Source organism: Grus americana, chromosome 2, assembly GCF_028858705.1.
Source record: "Grus americana isolate bGruAme1 chromosome 2, bGruAme1.mat, whole genome shotgun sequence".
Lineage (NCBI taxonomy): Eukaryota > Metazoa > Chordata > Aves > Gruiformes > Gruidae > Grus > Grus americana.
In genome coordinates this window covers 56,125,982-56,145,649 of record NC_072853.1, presented here as the reverse complement: position 1 = coordinate 56,145,649, position 19,668 = coordinate 56,125,982, and the positions used below count along the sequence as shown (strand labels likewise).

Here is a 19,668-nt window from a genome sequence, read left to right as displayed (position 1 = left end):
TGTTCAAGCTGGATCTCTTAGATTTAGAGGCTCTCAAAAACATTTTGACTTTGATACATTTATATAGATACTGCCCCCATCCCAGATGGCTAGCACATTAAAAGGATCTTTTTAAGAACTGAAATACTTTGCAGTTTGCTGCTTTCTTGCATTGGGTTTCCATATAGCTTTGGAAGGCTTCAGTTCTGAGCAGCTGTCAATGCCTCCTTGATACTGTTGGGGGAAAGAAAGATCTGCAGTTCCAGCAGACGGTGCAGCGAGCCATTGCGGGCTCGTTCCCCATTCTTGCTGCTTCGCTGCTGCGCTTCCTGCATCCACGAACGTGAGGCAAGTCCCACCCCAGTGAAACACTGGTGAGTGCTTGGGAGAAAGGGGAACCATCCAAGCGCAGTGCAGCCATTCTCAGGACAGGCAAGAGCTTTAATGATGTAAACCTGTCCCCTGGCAGAACCGGTAACAGAGCACTTCCACTCACTTTTTAACTCCCCCAGTCATTCAAGTCTTGGTACCTTTAGCACGAGGAATTACTTCACCCTCAGGGCAGTCGTTCTTCCCAAGAACAAATGCACCGTCAGCCCTTTGGTAGCAGCAGAGAGCGACTGGCAGGGCATGCCCAGGGCTGCAGAGGAACGCTGTGACAAGTCTGAGTACGGCAAGCCCAACGTCATCTCTTCTTCATACAGCAGGACAATTTTCAGGCTCCGTCTTTGTGCACGTGCTTCTTTAAACGTACGATTCACCTTTTTTCATATATTGGCATGGCACATCTTGCTATTGGCTGGATCAACACTGGATCACAAAGAAATGCGCTCTGGAGGTAGCTCAGTATTTACAAGAATTAATCTGAAAAGAGGCTTAGCTGAAGGCACTCAGATGCCAAGAGATATTAAATTAAACGAGATTTTATCATGTATGTAATTATTTATTGAGCTGAGAATCCATACAAGGTAAACAAATGTTTACACTATCATACAGTAAGCATTTCCAGGGCTTAATAAAAATGATTGTCACTCACTGTGCTTCACAAAAAAATTCATTTTAATGAATAAATAATTTGATGAAATCAAAAAATATTTACAATATAAACAAATGAAAAAGCTTTGGATATATTAATCTGAGCATCCTGCATTTTGCATTTTCTAACTGTATTTCTATCAAGATTCTCTCTCTGAAATGGTACAAAGTGGATAGAAATTACAACTCAACGAAGTTAACATGATTTGGTACATGTCTTTCCATTAGTTCAGATAAGCTACATATGATTCATTTATTATGCACGTGTTAGAATACAAACGTAACTAAAATCATATATTATCAAAATGCAGACAGCATTCTCCACAGAACAGAAATGTACACTAGGCTGTGACAATAACTGAGAATCACAGGCAACGAAATATAACAGAAAAGTACAAATTTCTTCATAAGAATATAATTGTGCTCTCTTATTTACCAGAGGACTATGCTGCTTCACCACGTCAATGGCTATGTATGAATACAGTGTTCAACAACTGCCATGTGGTTTGGTGTACGCTCATATGGGTGTCAAGCAGCGGCATTATAGTGGAAAATGGGCAGTGCAAGCAGTTTTATAAACATCTTTTCGGGCTCCTCAAAAGAGCCAATTATACAAAGCAGTATAAGCATAACACTGAGAAGTCTTCATCTCATTTACACAGATATCATGGAGCGGCTTGCTTTGTTCGTGGTGGTGAAAGGAGGAACTTTCTCTGTGCTGTTTATGCAATCAGCCAGAATTCAAGTATTCCAAAGCCACTTCATAGCAGAATTTGTATTGATCCTGAAAAATCAAAAGAAAACCACAAAGTCAGATATTGAAAGAACTTAATTAAGGGGATCAATATTTCTCTTCTGTTAAAATTATTTACTATCAGCATTTGTCAGTGGAAACCAGTTTGCAAATCCAATTTATATTCAGATAAGAAAATCTTTATATTAACCAGACAATAGACACTACACACAGTAACTTAGGGTACTGCTCACATTAGATGCCTATTTAGCTGCTCTAATACACTCGTACGAGAAAAATTGATTACACGTAAGCAAATTGACTTGCAACCCTTCTGCCATCTGTCAAAATGCTCATGTAGCACTTTACCAGAATTGGAGTTACTAAAATTCCTCCCTGGAAATGTTTATCTTAAAATAGACCCAGTGTCTAGTACTTTCCAGACCGTAACTTTTATTTTAATGTTGATCATATACTTGCTACATTTCAGGGCGAGAACTGTTTACTGTTCCTCCTCTATGTGCAGCCCAAACCCACAGTGAAATACTGTCCTCTCTCAGTGCAACAGGCAACTGGGAGATCAGGTGTGAGCGAAATGGGAGGGTGGAAGCAAGGGCAGGTAGCCTGGGAGGAATACAGAGAAACTGTCCGAGCAGCCAGGGAGCAGGTTAGGAAAGCCAAAGCCCTGACAGAAATTAGTCTGGCCAGGGATGTCAAGGACAACAAGAAAAGCTTCTATAGGCATGTCAGTGATAAAAGGAGGACGAGGGAAAATGTGGGTCCCCTCCGGAATGAAACAGGTGACCTGGTTACCCAGGATACGGAGAAGGCTGAGGTACCCAATGACTTCTTTGCCTCAGTCTTCACTGGCAAATGCTTGAGCCACCCTGCCCAGGTCACAGAAGGCAGGGACTGGGAGAATGCAGAACCGCCCACTGTAGGAGAAGATCAGGTTCGAGAATATCTAAGGAACCTGAAGGTGCACAAGTCCATGGGACCTGATGAGATGCATCCACTGGTTCTGAGGGAACTGGCGGATGAAGTGGCCAGGCCACTCTCCATCATATTTGAGAAGTCCTGGCAGTCTGGTGAAGTTCCCGTCGACTGGAAGAGGGGGAACATAACCCCCATTTTTAAGAAGGGAAACAAAGAAGACCCAGGGAACTACAGGCCGCTCAGTCTCATCTCCGTGCCTGGCAAGATTATGGAGCAGACCCTCCTGGAGACTATGCTCAGGCACATGGAAAATAAGGAGGTGATTGGTGACAGCCAACACGGCTTCACTAGGGGCAAATCATGCCTGACAAATTTGGTGGCCTTCTATGATGGGGTTACAGCGTTGGTGGATAAGGCAAGGGCAACTGACATCATCTACCTGGACTTGTGCAAGGCATTTGACACTGTCCTGCATGACATCATTGTCTCTAAATTGGAGAGACATGGATTCGATGGACGGACCACTCGGTGGATAAGGAATTGCCTGGATGGTTGCACTCAAAGAGTTGCGGTCAACGGCTCAATGTCCAAGTGGAGAACGGTGATGAGTGGCGTTCCTCAGGGGTCGGTACTGGGACCAGCACTGTTCAACATCTTTGTCGGCGACATGGACAGTGGGATGGAGTGCACCCTCAGCAAGTTTGCTGACGACACCAAGCTGTGTGGTGGGGTCGACACGCTGGAGGGAAGGGATGCCATCCAGAGGGACCTTGACAGGCTGGAGAGGTGGGCCTGTGCGAACTGCATAATGTTCAACAAGGCCAAGGGCAAGGTCCTGCACGTGGGTCGGGGCAATCCCAAGCACGACTACAGGCTGGGCGAGGAATGGATTGAAAGCAGCCCTGAGGAGAAGGACTTGGGGGTGTTGGTTGATGAAAAGCTCAACATGAGCTGGCAATGTGCACTTGCAGCCCAGAAAGCCAACTGTGCCATGGGCTGCATCAAAAGAGGGGTGACCAGCAGGTCGATGGAGGTGATCCTGCCCCTCTACTCGGCTCTTGTGAGACCCCACCTGGAGTGAGTACTGTGTCCAGCTCTGGGGGCCCCAGTACAAGAGAGACATGGAGCTGTTGGAGCGAGCCCAGAGGAGGGCCACAAAGATGATCAGAGGGCTGGAGCACCTCTCCTGTGAGGACAGGCTGAGAGAGTTGGGGTTGTTCAGCCTGGAGAAAAGGCAACTCCGGGGAGATCTAATTGCAGCTTTCCAGTACCTGAAGGGGCCTACAGGAAAGATGGCGAGGGGCTGTTTATCAGGGAGTGATAGGACAAGGGTAATGGCTTTAAGCTGAAGGAGGGTAGGTTTAGATTAGATGTAAGGAAGAAATTCTTTACTGTGAGGGTGGTGAGGCACTGGAACAGGTTGCCCAGAGAGGCTGTGGATGCCCCCTTCCTGGAAGTGTTCAAGGCCAGGTTGGATGAGGCTTTGGGCAACGTGGTCTAGTGGAGGGTGTCCCTGCCCATGGCAGGGGGGTTGGAACTAGATGGTCTTTGAGGTCCCTTCCAACCCAAACTATTCTATGATTCTATGATTCTATGAAATTAATTGGATTCATTCCAATTAAGTTTTAGCAACTAAATTGGGCTCTTAACAGCTCTTCTGTTACCCAGGCTACGTTTTTCAGGTGCCAACCCTGTGCTTCAAACACAGACCTGCTGGATTTATTTGCAGCTGCTTGGAAATGGGGCTTATGCCAGGGAAATCCCTTCCCACGGCATGCAACCCCAGTTTGCAACCTTTGGGGACGAAGGGTTGTGACTTTGCACCCTTCACATCTTCAGCGGTACAGAGAGGCCAATGCTTTTGACTGACCCTCGCTCACTCTGCAACTTTAAATGATGCAGTCACTGATGACTTCACAGTTTTGTGTGTGCACACATATCCCTCTTCTGTTTTCATTCTTGCTACTTGCCATATTTAGCAATACTACAAACATTTCAATGAAACAAAAAAGCTGAAAGAAATGCTAGGTGAGGATTCCATGATTCAAAATGCTCTGGCTTCTAAAAATTTGGCTTGGAAATACCTGCCAGTTCAACAACTATTTTTACCACTGAAATGCCTTTTTCTCTTACACACTTTAATCAATTAATAACAGTTAACCAAGCATGTACTGCTATATAGTAACAACAACAGTTAACTAGCTGGCAGCACTCAGTCTTCACCTTCCCAACCCGACAAGTAGGAAGCCTACAATTGCACTTTAGATACGTTCTCCTTTCCATTGAAGCAAACATTTAAAAGGATTAAGTCTGTTGGCCTGTACTTGTGATTTTGGGTCACATTTTAGCTGAGAAGAGAGTCCACCTTAACATTTAAGAGACCGAATAATATGACAACAATCAAAAAGCCATTAACAAGCATGGACAATTTCTAAGTTCTTTTACTGAGAGCTATCACTAGAAAACAAAACAACTCTTAGGTGCACATATCACCTAAGTTATGAACGAGCTGTATGTGAGGTTTGAAGATCCTGCAGGGTTCCAGAAACTGCTTGTGTCTTCTTCAGAATGAGAAAAGAATAAAAAAGAAGAAAGGAAAGAAAGAAGTATTATGTAAATAATTCCTTTTCTGCTTTTATTGCATATATGTTTCTAAATAAATGACAATTACTCTATAACTACATAATAGAGATTGAAACAAGAGATCAGCTATTTATCCATTTCCATTTTTCCATGGTCATTTTATGCTGATTTACTGATCCAGCAGAATAACTGTCACTTTTAGTAAACCCAATACCTGTCTTAAAGAGCAGACATATATTATTTCCCACTGTGTTCACTCATGTGTGTCCTTTGCACATTTTTATTATTCACTTGATGGTGGATCTTAGAAGTCTCTTTACATTAGCTACCTTCAGAGAGGTATATTTAGATTTTTTTTTTTTTCTAGGATACCTACTGGTAGGTCCAATAACATTTATCACAGAATGCTTTGGGCATTCTGTAAGAGACATTTTGTAATACCATGTGCTACCTCTGCATGACGGCTGAAGAATTTCATAGATTTCCATGTTGTATGGATGTCGCATTGAGATTTTTACAAAAAACAAAGTTTTCAATGAAATTAAGAGATGAATCTCTAGGTGTGGAATGTAAAGATTGCCCTTCATCTAATCAGAAAGTGCGTAACAGGTTTTGATAAAGCAGTCTTGAAACTATTTTTGTGAAATACTGTTATAATTCTGAGCATTTAATCTTTTACCACAGTATTTTACAAAGGTAGATGAGTATTATTCTCATTTTTCAGATGTGGAAACTGAGGCAAAGACACATTAATATAAGAAAGGTCACAAAGGATAAAGTCAGTAACAGGATCAGGAAAAGAACTCAAGTGTCCCGATTCCCTTTTACCATGAAACAATCTGCATGGAAATTGAAACCTTGCTAATTCAAATATTTGTTCCTACAAAGGAGTGGACCATGACTGAAGAGATGTAGTTCTAACTCTGCTTTGTCAGTGAATTACGTGATAATGGGGAAAATTCTGATCATCCCCTGCCTTCATTCCTCTACCTGTAAAATAAGGAAAACGATACTGATCTCCTTCACAAGTGCTTTGAAATCATCTAATAAAAAGGCCTAACAAGACCCCAATGCCATCCAGACATTCTCAATACCATCCTCAATTTACTAAGAGCTATTTTTATATTCTAAAATAATACATTTAGCTTTTGATTAAAAAAAAAATCTCTGCTGAAAAATGGAGACAGCTGCCTGATAAATTTACACCTGGTGAACTGTCACGAACGGGAATTTATAGAGAGCATTTTCTTCAACTGTGCATCTTCACACTGGTAATTTTCTTTTTATTTCTATAAAATAAATGAATAAGAGATCAGTGAGTTCTGTGGACTTAAGCTCTGGGAGAACGGAGAACAGCAGGCCTGCCAAGTCTCTATCCAAACTATACTATCTGAATGAAGAAGTAGGACATTTTTCTTAATATCTAGGAAATAAAAATGTATGGTTCTCAGCATGATGATTCTCCTCCTGAGAATATAAACCAGAGGAAGAGGAGCCAACTGAGCTGCTCCCTCCCACCACTGTGAAAGCGCAATAGTTTCTCACTGATACAAGATTCATAGTTCCACATTTGCTGCCTCATGGTGCTGCTTGTAAACTCTCTCCTCGCTTTGCACAGCTGGCCTCATCTGGCTTTTTTCCATGAGCCTAGCCAGAGCAGCATCTAGGGGAGGGTCTGGGACTTCACAGGTAGGCTAGATGAGAGCACTGCAATGGAGGATGTGGTGGGAGCCGTTCTTCTATGGGACAGATAAGGTGCAGTGATGGTGGGGAAGTGGGTGTCCCTACCCATCTATTCGTGAGCTTGAAAGCCTCACTCTTCCCAACAGAAATTCCTGCTTTCTGCCCGTTCTCCAGTGTGTTTCACACCTAGATCTCAGTAGCTCATCTGAGAGAGGGGGGATCTCTCCTAAAATTACAAGAGGCTGGACCAGCTCTGTGAGATGCCTACTCTATGCACTCTGTAGAAAAGATGTTGAAATATGACCTGAAGTTGTTTAACCAGAGCTTGCAAAATTAGCTCAGATTGGTTTAGCATCCCTGAAACTGCCCAGATGCTGCTTCCTCCTGCCTATGATGCTAAATTGAATACAGCTGCCTCTTAAGCAGCCACCTCTACAGCAGGATGTTGTAAAACAGTGTCTTTTATAGCCCAGGCTTCAGAATAGGGTATCATCACGCTACACCCATCTCCAAGTACAGAACTACACACTGGAGTGTAAGAACCTGCTGGTTTAAGCTGTTCCGCAGCTCTTGTGGCATAGCAGCTGGCACTTCAGCAGTTCTCCATTTAAAAAAAAAAGGCTCATAAAACACTCTCTAGGAAAATAATTGCACATGGCCCCTTGTTTCTGAACTTCTTTAATCTTTCTATGAGATAGAGCAACCATAATTAAATGCAATATTCTGGATGTCAAACTGAAATTCATGGCTTTGATAAATATTAGGCGATTAAGCTATTTATAAAATATATAATTTGAAAATCTGCCATTTCATTTTACATAACTATTATTTCTACCATGCAAGGGCTGCTCTCCACTTGGCTCAGCCTGCTAGAAAAGAAAATTAATAAGGATGTTCAGCTGAAAGTTTAAAACTCTTAAAAAATTCAAATGAACAGAGACAAAGTCTCCTTGGGAAGAAAGCAGTGTAAAAATACTCTTACAAGTGAAGTGACTTCATTATCCCCTTTGAAAATTACTTCCTTGCTTTGTGAACAACTCCCACTGCAAATCTTGGAAATCTTACTGAGTCTTCTGAGAAAAAGGAACATTTTCTATTTAGTGGTGCAGTTAAAAAGCTCGTACCAGAAGGTCCACCATGTTAGGCTTATTATTCCTCAGTGTCTTCACAGCATGGAATACGTCAACAGCCCTCTGATGTCGAAGCATTTCACAAACAATACTGATTGCACAAAATGTCCCACTGCGGCCGCCTCCATTCCTACAGTAAAAATGATAAAATGGCTCGGTTACAATCGACTCTATGTTACAAGTTCGTACAGCACCAGGGATGGCTACAGAAGGCATGAGTTCCAGTAGGGAGAAACCACAGAACATTACTGCCCCCACAGACTGCCAATCGCTAGGCAGAATGTGATTTTTAATTGGAATTAATGGGCTGAATGATCTCAAAGCTATGATTGAGAATTCAGCAGGCTGAAAGCCTGGATGGAATCGAACGGCTGAGTTTTACATCACCCTTCAGTAAGCACTTGAGGCAGCACAAAGAGGATGCTAACATAAGAACAAGGTACTTTTAGATTCAGTTCAACACCCCTTTGCACTGTAAACACACAAGGTTGCAACGAGCATCAGGCCTGGAAATGTTACAGACAAAGTGGATCTTTGAGTTCTTCTATTCCAGATCCTGGTGCTTTCCTCCTGGACCCAAAGGCTTTTTAAGGGAACAGCAAAAGCGCCCCGAGTCTCATTTGTAGGAGCCCTTCTGGTGGCTGGACATTTGGCATGGCACGAGGTGGTGCTGCCATACTCCCCTGGCAGCTGCGCTCAGCCCCTGGCAGTGGGCAGCGGCTGCCTGGCAATGCCTGCTTCCGACACGGTACGTGTTCCCCCTCCACCCACAGTATCAGAGGATGAGCACCCAAAGTGACTTGCTAACAAAGAAGCCAGGCACAAACGTTCATATGCATGATCAAATGCAGTATTTAATAATACTTTATCCCCGGTTATTTTTAATCTTTAAGAGAATCTCTTTCTTTCTGGAAACCCTATTATTTCTACAGCTATTCTAATCAGAATCTTTAGGCTGCGCTTCATCGAAAATAATAAACCTTAATAATTACCAGAGCGCAGACTAGTTAGGTAGCAGGTCTTTCAAACCAGCTTCGCAAATGGTTGATTTTCAAAGGAAGATACAACATCGCACATCTGTCACATCCAGGCAGTATGAAAAGAATGCTCTCTGCTGCCAAAACATTGCCTGATATTGTGGGACTCTTTGAGAATTTTAATTAAAATAAAGTCATTTAAAAGGATTATATTAGAGCTTTTTCTTTCTTTACTGCCTGGAAGTGACGCATGTGTGATGTTGTACAACTATTTAATATCATCAGCCACCTCAGAGATAACAGTAATTTGCACTTCAAAAGGGTCTTTTCAGCTAAAGATCTCAAAACATTAATTAATCACACTGCACAATGCTCCTTTGATGAAAGTATTATTATCCCCATTCTACAGATGGGGAAACTGAAGAGCAATGACTTGTTCAAGGTCAGTGATAGTGGGAATTATTAATACACTCTTAGATTTTCCTCCATTGTTCTAACATTGGGACCCAACTTTTGAAAGTGTGTTAGCGTGTGCTTTTCCCGTTAGCATGTCCCTTCTCCATCATGGCAGCATCTTTAAACAGATGTTTAGAGGACGAGGGATACAACTTCAGGCACTGAAGATTCGGTCTCAAAAGATCGGCTACTGCTGAGGGCAAACAGCGTGTACAAGTATTAAGCCATATCAAAAGAAGGATGGTGGCAGAGTGGATGAAACCCTGCCTCAGTGGAGCAGAAAGGTCACAGGGGGACAAAAATACATGCCATTACTAGAGAAAGGTAAGGCAATTACAGGATCATCGTAACTGGTCTATCACGCCACTTCTACTTCTGTGCTTTATGTCTGGAAGAGGAATCACCCCCCCAATACCACTTATTTCTACAGTCCTTATCTGTAGAAATAAAAGGTACGTTGTTCTGAAGGTACAGTTTTGATTCACTTTGAAAGAATATGCACCTTTTCCATTTGCAAAAGTCACTGGACATCTTTATATAAAATAGAGTTAACTTGTACCCATCATCTTTTCACAGGGGTCTATCAAGGGACAGAGAGGGAAACTAATGACCCTATATAACAAAATTATACAATTCCTCTTGTATTCAAAGCTTTTAAATGAGCAGTTGTATTATTTATCCAGTTCAAGATCAGATAGATGCCTCTTCACCTCTTCGCAAATCTTTTAAAACCTGGTACAAATTCTGTAACAGTGTTCCCTTACTTTCTCTGTTCTGTTTCCAGTACTTACAAGCAATGTACAACCGTGCGTCCCTCTCCCCCGTTATATTCTTCCTGCCACTTCTCCACTTGGCGGATGAGCTTCAAGAAGGAGCGTTTAGAAACCGGAGTGTCTCTGTACATGGGCCACCCCAGGAACTGGAACTGCTGCACCATCCGATAGCCATCTTGGGGCTGTAGAGATTGACACAACAAGCATGAAAAAGAACAGCTTTTGTTTTGGGGTTGGTTTTTTTTTTTTGGTGCATAATTTAGATATTTGTATCAGTGAGGAACGTTGTTCAAGCAGATCACTGCTGACAAACTACTAATGTAATTTCAACTGCTCTTAAGGAGTTATGACTTTTAATTTCCAATGGAGTTATTAGAACAACAGGTTTTAAACAGAGTGCTATACAAATAGACTATAATAGTGCAATGGTACAGCTGGAGGATCAAGAAAATAATTAATTAATAGCAAAGCAGAAACTTGGTAGCAATGAGGGAGCTGCAACACAACTTCAATTATATACCTTTTTTTATATGCTTCAGCATTTTGAAGAATGTTTGCGTGCTTCTGTCTGTCTTTACAAGAAAGGTCAAAACCTCTCAAGATATTTTGAAGCACGAAACATTTAAAAAACCAAACAAAACTCTCAGATGTTTCCAGCTTATAAAAATATCCAACTACATTTTATTTGATTGTGTGCTACTGCAGCAGTCAGAACCCCTCTGGTGAAACGTTACTGAACAGTTGCTTTATGGTGATTTAAAATAAAAAAGGAGCATAGAACAAGTGTTAGTGGCAGAAAATTACAGTCCTTTGAAAAGGGCATAATAAACGCACACACACACACGAAAACTCTTTTTGTCGTCTAGGATTTGCCACTTTCACTTCTGTGCAAAGTGAGGGCATTTAAGTGCCACTTTCAAAATGAGCAACACACAGAAATGTTGACATTACAATTTTTTCTCTAGAGTAAGAGGTAATAGAGAGGATGTAAGATTAACAAGATATGGGAATAAACCAAAGTGGATGCAGCATTAGATATGTTCTTCATTGGGTTTTGTCTACTTTATGTCAAAATTTGGAATCTACTGATTTCCTGGCCAGTTTCTTTCAGCTGATGGCCCCACTTCCCAAAGCACATCAGCCCAAGCCAGTGCCCGCTAGAGCTCACATTAACGCTGCTGGAGACTGTGTTTTTACGGCACCACATTTACTGCAAATGCAAGGCCTTCATAGTATTAAAGAATTATCTTGCAGCTTACAATCTGCTTCCCTGTTCAGATATTAGCATGTTTTGGGGTGTGTTTTTGAGGCCTTTCATATCCTGAGAGCTACTGAATCTCAGGGCAGTGCCCCACTTATTTCAGCAGGGAGTGCTGCTTATTCCTAGCTACGGTTCTTTGGGGCTGGATCCCAGTCCACTGCAAAGGCTGTCTCCATCTGGATGGGAAGAGATGCCTGGTCCGTGGTGGAATCTTTTTTCCACTCAGCTTGAAAGACATGCCTTGTTTAGTCTTCTGTCAACTTCACGGGAGCATAACAACTGGGTATGAGAACGTACTTGTCCCTCTGAAGTGTTTACATATACTGTGAAGTGTGATTAGTGGGATAGGATCTTCACTGAAAGCCTGGGACTGGTATTGAAAAACATAAAACATGCCTAGTATTGGTGCACAGCTTGCTTCCATGACACAGGATACAAATAAGCAAGATGGCTAATTTTAAACTGCTGAAATGAGCACCGATTTTGGCATTTCTTGGCTACCATACAATCTGAACACTGCATTTATTTCATTTGCATTTAACACACTTGAAATATTTTTTACTTTAATTACACAGAGGCGGCTTTTTTCTCATTGATTATGGTGTGACTCAGTATTGCACCATTGCTTTCAAATAAATAAGCTGAAAAATGAGACTGGTTTTACGTGAGTTTAACTTTCATTTTTTGTGATTTGAGTAGACTCAACTCATCTACTGAGACAGAATTGTTTTGCAAATAACATCCTTACTCTGGCTGCATTATAAATTCGGAATATCCGGCTGATTATGTCTTCTTCTAAATCAGCTGACACAAACTCCACCTGAATAGGACCGTGTCGGTGTACTCCATTTTCTGGCCAGTACTGAGGACACAGCTAGAGAAGATGCAAACACATAAAAGCACAGTTAATCACTTTGAATTTCATGCTGCCTCAATATAGTTTTCTAGATTTTTCTTTGCGCTACATTTATTACTGAAATTCTCACACAGTATCTTTATGAAATACACAGTGCACCATCCTCCACCAGTTTCGAGCACTTCGCTTTTACTGGTGCGGAACAAGTTTAAACAAATGCCTTTTCACTTAACTGAACATGCTATTGCTTGCCGCTCTACGCGCCATTCTCCAGTATTTGGAGTAACATGTTTCTGACGCTCAACGTCAAACCCGCAATACGGTATGACAAGACGGGGGATGCTGTCAAATATTACCATATCTCAGACACAGCGTGAAGCCTAAAGACCAAAGGCCTGGTATCTCCAACTGTCCTGAAAAGTTGGTAATAATTTAAGCTACATCAGAATGTGTGCTTTATACGATGAAGGGTGCATCAGTTCTCAAAACTCGGGACTTAACTTTCACATCTGTTTCAGCCGTGACGGACAATATTGGCTAGTATCAGCATTGCTTTGAATTTTCAACAACTGCTCAATTTCATCTTATGAATGCCACCTGAAAATAGTAATTATGCTTTCTTTAGTGCTCAGAAAACATTACTTCTAGGTATCTAAAGATCACGAAGTAATATTGCCATTATCTTGCACAGTTTTAGTGTCTAATAATATCATGATGGCTTAATCCAGGAACCAATTATCATCTGTGTTAGTAGTTTAAAGATTAAATCAACACTTTGCAGGGAGGTTTTTGAAGCTAGGCTCTGCTTGTCCATTTCTTTCTATAAAAACCCTAGTGATTTTTTTCCAGGGATATTTAGAGCAGTTCAAGTGTGTAGCTTTTGCAAGCATTCACCAAAATTAAGTATGAACTCATGAAATTTTGTTTGCTTGCAGAAGCATTGATGTCATATTTGGAACTTTATTTCATTCAGTAAAACAGCTGTGGTCTTCATTCTGCTGCCTTACTGTTGGTGATCCAGAGCTGAGCTGACAAATCACATTTACTCCAGATGTTGTTTTGCATTTCTTATAACACTTAATCCTCAACAAAGCTGTTTAGAGATGACTACATTTTAGGAAAACATAATCATTTACTACATCAATTAAAAAGAGAACAGGATCTGATTTGCAGGAGTTCACTTTAACAAGTTAAAACCAGAAATTTCAAGTAGGAAAATATATTTTCATTTATTTGAAAGCCCCTGCACGATTCAGTCTGCTGAGCAAATTACTTTCCAAATATTGTCTAAATCTTACAGAAATTTTTATTATGAAATATGCTAGCGTACAGGATAGAAAAATACAATGCGTACAACTAATGCAAATGCCAGGGCTCAGATCATTTAACATATGCACAAGTTAGTAGACGTCTTTCAAATATATAGGAATACTGTTCTAACAGATCTTTGAAAAATGCTTAAATGATAATAAGCAGAGCTGTTTGCTGGAGCTGTTTTAGGAAGCCAAGATTTTCAAGTTCCAAAGAAACCAAAAGCATTTAGGTCTGCGCATTTTGCATGCATGTGATGCTTACGACTCTCTTGAAGTCAGAGTCACTGTGAAGGGTTGAATTTCATTTCCCAGCAGAGCATAACAATCCACATAAATTGTAATATCTAAACAGAACTGTAAACACTCCATATATACATAAATAATAATGATAACTGTAATTGTTAATAAATCTGAATGTAATGCGTGTTTTTAATAAGCTCTGCCCTCTCTCCGCTTCTGTTTGCTCTGAGGGTTTTGAGATTTATTCCTAATGAAAAGATTGTTACTCACATTAGAGGGAAAAGGTTTAACATACTGCAGAGGCAGGTGCATTAACTGCATATCCCAATAGCTTTTAAAAGCCTGTGAGGCTAATAAACGCTTGAAATAGCCATGCACTATTGTAAATTCAAAACACAGCCCACAAATTAAAAAAACTCCGTTCAGCAGTCCCTAACAGTCTGACTCCCTTGAGTCCTTCCTTATGCATCAGAAAATAATCTTAGACTCATGAATAAAAGTTTTGTCTTTCATTTCTATTTTTCTCCCTGTAGACAGTTAAGGGCTTGGAATCAGAAATTCAGTCTTTAAAATAGTGTGTGGATTTTCCATGCATTCCTTTGAAAGACAAAACGAAGATTAGTATGTTTTAAAAACAAATTCTTCATGTTAAAAAGAAATAAGAGGAAACATTTTTCTAAGTATCCACAATACTCCACAAAGCAAAAAAGATTCTTGATCATATCATGAATAAAAATGACATGCAGTCTGCTATAAAAAACCAACAATTGCTCTTAACCAATAATTAGCAAATATTTACATTTGAAGAATCCAGATTACCACTGCGTTATTCCAACAGACGGCTGGTGCAGTTTGTTGGAACCAAGGAAGTTATATCTGCGTAAGAATTTGGAATTGCGCAGTTGTGAGCCAGGCTCTAGGACGCTCAGTGATTAATGCTAGTGATTAAATTGCCAAACCAGTAGGTACGGTTTTCCAATTCTCTAAAGAACATGTACAGCATGCACAACTCTTTTGTAAGGTAATTACATTCCCCCATACATTTTGTTGCCTTGTTTTCTCTTCCAAAGGATGCTTAGTCTCCAATCTTGTTTCGTTTCTATCTCCTTGCTAACAATGTCATTTTGTGCCAAACATAACACTGATTTTCATGCTGGGAACACCTATCGCCCAGTAAGCAGACCAAGGTCATTGACCTGTTTCAGGCTGTTGGCTTCTGTTTATGACTTTTGGCTATTATTAGTGTGTTTCAGATTTGAGTCAGAATTCTACAAGCATCATTTTCTGGTTTTTAGCAGCTCTTCCCAAAGCATGTTTTCTTATCAGACTAAATTATGGGTGCATGCATTTATGTGTGTCCGCATTAACATTTTGGTGCAGACGCTGCTGATGGTCTGATTTATTCCTCTTTCCCTACGTGTATCTGCAAGGTACAAATAAATTTTTTAGTGTGTTAGTATTTAATGTTGTTTTATAAAACTAATTATGTCCTAAAGCTTTTCTGAAATGCTGAGGCACTAGCACTCCTCTTTTGAATGAAGCAGTCTTCTGGACTTACTTGTGCAGGATCCACATCGTTCAGCATAACTATTGAAGTGCAGTGATAATCTAGGACCAGTCTCCAGAAATCTTTGACGGTATTTGGTAAGGGATGCTGCGTAACTATAAAAGCTGACGGTTGCTTGTAGCTCTGCAAAGAAATAACAAGACGGTGAGAAGAATGGCAAGACATAAAAATCCATTTAGCAGAATGCCAGTCATAGCCCCCAAATTTTGGGACTGAAAGCATTATTTCTATTTTCTATATAATTAATACATTGTTTTCAGCTCTTTCCTGAGATCCTATATGCTGCGAAGTTAATAAACTGTATTTGGGCAGAATATAACTTCTGCAGATGTTCTGTTTCTGAAACTTATTTCATGCCACAGGCATGGAGTAAAATCATCAGAGGTTTTTGCCTCCAATACAACTCCTACAAAATTTTGAGCAACAGTTTTGTATTGAGCTGTTAATGGACAGATTAATCTTGGCTGTCTGCACTTAGCTGTTAATTTGAATGATGCCTGTGAAAGGAAATACTTAGTTATTTTTCAGAAATATTGTTGAAATTCTTGTCTTTCTGACAGCAGCGAGGATACCCAGGGGATAAATTTTAGTGCTCTTTGGTTTTTTCAGTACCAGAGCTGTTGTTGACTGAGCTGTCTGGCGGAACTGTTCCATTGCGGATCTCACACCAGCATTTTCACTTACGTCCTCCTGGGTGTTGAAGGCCAGCATGGCCATACTGAGACAATTGTCGGGGGGGGTGCCATTGCCTTCATTAAGGAGGGCAGAGAAGCCTCTGCATGCCCTGAACTGACGTATTTGCACCCTGACAGAGATATAATCTGATCAGCTATTTGCATCTTTCTTTCAGAGGCAGTCACTGAAGAGACCGCAGAAAATGAATCCAGTGTGTTTTGGGGTACAGATGAAGATGTGCAAGACTTCAGCTCTTTGTTTTGGTTTCAGCAAACTGCAATCAGCAGGTGTCAATGCTGCTGGTACATCAGTCAGCCACCTTCTATCCTACTGGTCCTGTCTTGCTGGAGGTTGCATGCAGATGAGAGATGGTCAAAGGGCTCTCCATTACTCCCTCTCTTAGAAGCCTCAGCAGTTTTTTTGGGAAAATTGTTCTCAAACTCATTCTAATACTGAATAATGCAAATTATGCTTGCTACCCCTTTTGCTCCAAGTGAGCTCTAAAGGTTTATATGAGGTGATCCAACTGCATCTCAACTGATGCAAGTGGAGACGGTGAAACGCATCATCTTGCCTGCTGGAGACGGAGTGTTCAGAGGGACAAATGTCTGCTCTTGTCCGTCAGTGCAGGGACACTGCAGGAGCCTGGCTGGGGTGCGTCAGGTGGAAAGTGACCCAAATCACCTCCTCCCTCGGATCCTTTTGCCCAGACGCACTTTTGGATCCAGCTCATTGTTTCAACAGTGTAGAAGGGAAGCACTTTCAAAGCAAATATTGAGGCACTGCTCTTTCTGAGCGGTACTTAATTTACAGAACAAAACAGTACTGAACTCTCCGGGAATGAAGATGATGTAATGGCAAGATTGCAAATTGCAGATCAAGGAAGCTCCGTTCTAATACGAAATGTCGTTGACCTACTGTGAGAACCTAGAGAAGTCACTTAACTTTTGTTCTCACTTTCTCTACATAGATAAACATAAAGATAATACACTTTGCACAGGAGTGTTTTGAACTTAGGCTTACTTTACGAAAATGCTTTGAGAACTTGGACTGCTATAAACTGTTATTACTCTAGCTTTATTTTTGAAAAAAGGCCATTTACAATGTATTCGTTCTTTGCTAACCTCTGTTTTGTTGTTGTTCATGTGTTTGACAACCGTAATTACTATAGCTCTAAATTGTCAAAGATAGGCTATAAATATCTACAGACTGTAAGGGTGGTTTAAGTGTCTTTTTACTGATATTCTATTAGCAGGATTAGAATTATCATAGATGCATTAGAAAAAAAAAAATTCTACACACACATGAAGAGAAACCATTCAGACAAACGGAAACACTGAAGTAATGGCTTGTGTATTATCTTGTGCTGACAGACAATTATTTTTTTTGTTAATTACTGTTTAAATTAGAAACAAAGGGAACTAAAATATTGCTGCAAACCTTATTATCCTATTTAACTGCTTCAGTGTCTTAATAGGTAACTCTTTTTTTCCTAGGCCAGATGGTTAAAAATTCAAGCACTAGGGAGAAAACTAGACACTTTTAATCTATCAAAACTCCCTAACTTGCTCTCTGAGCATGTCTTTGGAACCTTGGCTGTGACATAACATATGTGGGATCCTAAATGTACTTGGGAGTTTAAAGATTTTGTGCCATGTTTTTGGAAAACAAGCTAGAAGGATTTCAGCTTTCTTATGCTGACTCCACTTTCTGGCATTGCTCAGTCTGGAGGGCTGCTTATTCCCTTTTTATTATTAATGATGTAGTGGAGACTTACATCCATCAGTGCAGCATTAATGTAGTTACTGCTCTCCCCATCTATCGTTATGAGGAAAGGCAGACATCTGTCTGGAGGCAGAACATCCATACAGCGATTCTTTTCATGATTTCGTGGTAAAAGTGCTATGCTGCAGTCTTCTACACGCAGTGTCGGAGTCACCATATTTAAAGTCTTTCAAAAAGAGTAAACAATACAACAGAAAAATTAACACAGCAGTGAAAGCATCCCAAAATATTTAAGAACAGATCAGCTCACCATTCAGTTTCAGTGGGAATCAGTATGCAGAGAAATGAAAACACATCACAGTCAGCAGGGTTTGGAAGGAAAAAATCCTGGAAGCATACACATCTGAAAAATAACCTCAAAGACAGCTGCAGAGTAACCTGCCTTCTGGAAAAAGGACAGCAGAAGGTATTGACATACCTCCCTTGAGTAAAAAGGGAAGTACTCCTACCCTATTGAATTCTTTTATGATTTAGCGTAATTCAATAGCAATTAGAGACATCATACTATTTTCCCCCTTTTTTTTTTTTCAGTCCTTCCCTCCCAGGCCTGCTCCAAAATTCACAGGGTAAAAAGCAAGCACTTAAGCAGAAATCTTCAGTATAGCTGAATTGTATGGCTTCTAGATACTGCTAGCCACAACTTACCCTAAATTCCTCTTTGATCTGGCTGGAGTTAGTCTGAGGATCCAATTTATTCATTTCGTAGTACACAGACCTAACTTGAGAAGCTGGAATAGATGTGTCCCCACAAAGACAGGCTTCCAGGATAGCATCATGGATGAATACATACTGTTCCTGGTAAAGAAATTAAAATAATTACTGTCAGAGAGAACATATGCTATTAGAATTTTGGTTAAACCCCCCCAAAAAACCCCAATATGTTTGCCCCACTAATTCTTTCTGACTTTAATGTCACTGAAGCAAGACCAGAAGGAACAACAGCAGGTAACAAAACTTTATCCCATTCATTTAGAAATGAATACAGAGGGACTGACTCAAACTAGTTACAGTTACAAACAGAAGTGCAATAATACTCCATGATAAAACTCAAATGTTTCTGGTTTCCTCATTCCTCTGCATAGTTCTGTAGGTGCTATCACGTAACTAAGCCTCAACAAGAATCAATCTTCCCTGGAGAGGAAACACTCATGATTTTCCTTTTTATAAAAGCCACTGCAGCACAAACTAGGCACTTGTTTGGGCAGCAGTTCTTCAAGTTTGTGCGTGAATTATTTTCTGCATATAATTGAATAAACTACCTTCTGGATGGTGCCAACCACAAAGAACCTCTAGTTTTATGGGCTAGAAGAATATTTTTTCTTGCAAAGCATAAGGCAGTATTCCAGTAGATTAACAATACCTCGGTCTGCACCATGTTAACTCTCCGAGATCGAAGCTCTCTCACGCAATTGTATATGTCTACAACACCTTCTCTTTCTGCCATATCTAGCATGATGTCAATAACAATGAAGCATCCAGTTCTGCCAGCACCAGCACTAAAGTAAAAGAAGAGCACAGTTAATGTTCAGCAGTGTACTGGAAAATGTAAAGCACAAGGGTTCATCTTGCAGGTACTTGACCAGTGGGATGATTACTGAAATTAAGCCTTGCATTCAGGCATTTGCAGAGTTTCAGACTCATTTTTTCCATTCTTTTTTATATTTTAGGTATTAAGTTATTGTGAGT

The 19,668-nt window shown here is 40.6% G+C and overlaps 1 protein-coding gene across 10 annotated transcripts in view; it reads right to left on the bottom strand.

Annotated features, from left to right (window-relative positions):
* Window positions 1–901: 901 nt before the first annotated feature.
* The window catches only part of PTPRM (protein tyrosine phosphatase receptor type M), a 502,968-nt gene continuing 484,201 nt past the window's right edge, over window positions 902–19,668 (bottom strand). For all 10 annotated transcript variants that reach the window (XM_054814410.1, XM_054814411.1, XM_054814416.1 and 7 more), the window contains 8 exons: window positions 19,343–19,478; window positions 18,628–18,777; window positions 17,975–18,148; window positions 15,514–15,645; window positions 12,295–12,420; window positions 10,304–10,467; window positions 8,074–8,209; window positions 902–1,798 (listed from right to left, as the gene is read on the bottom strand). In XM_054814410.1, the coding sequence (XP_054670385.1) occupies window positions 1,745–1,798; window positions 8,074–8,209; window positions 10,304–10,467; window positions 12,295–12,420; window positions 15,514–15,645; window positions 17,975–18,148; window positions 18,628–18,777; window positions 19,343–19,478 (1,072 nt within the window). In that variant the 3' untranslated portion in view covers window positions 902–1,744. The remainder of the gene's footprint in view (window positions 1,799–8,073; window positions 8,210–10,303; window positions 10,468–12,294; window positions 12,421–15,513; window positions 15,646–17,974; window positions 18,149–18,627; window positions 18,778–19,342; window positions 19,479–19,668) is intronic.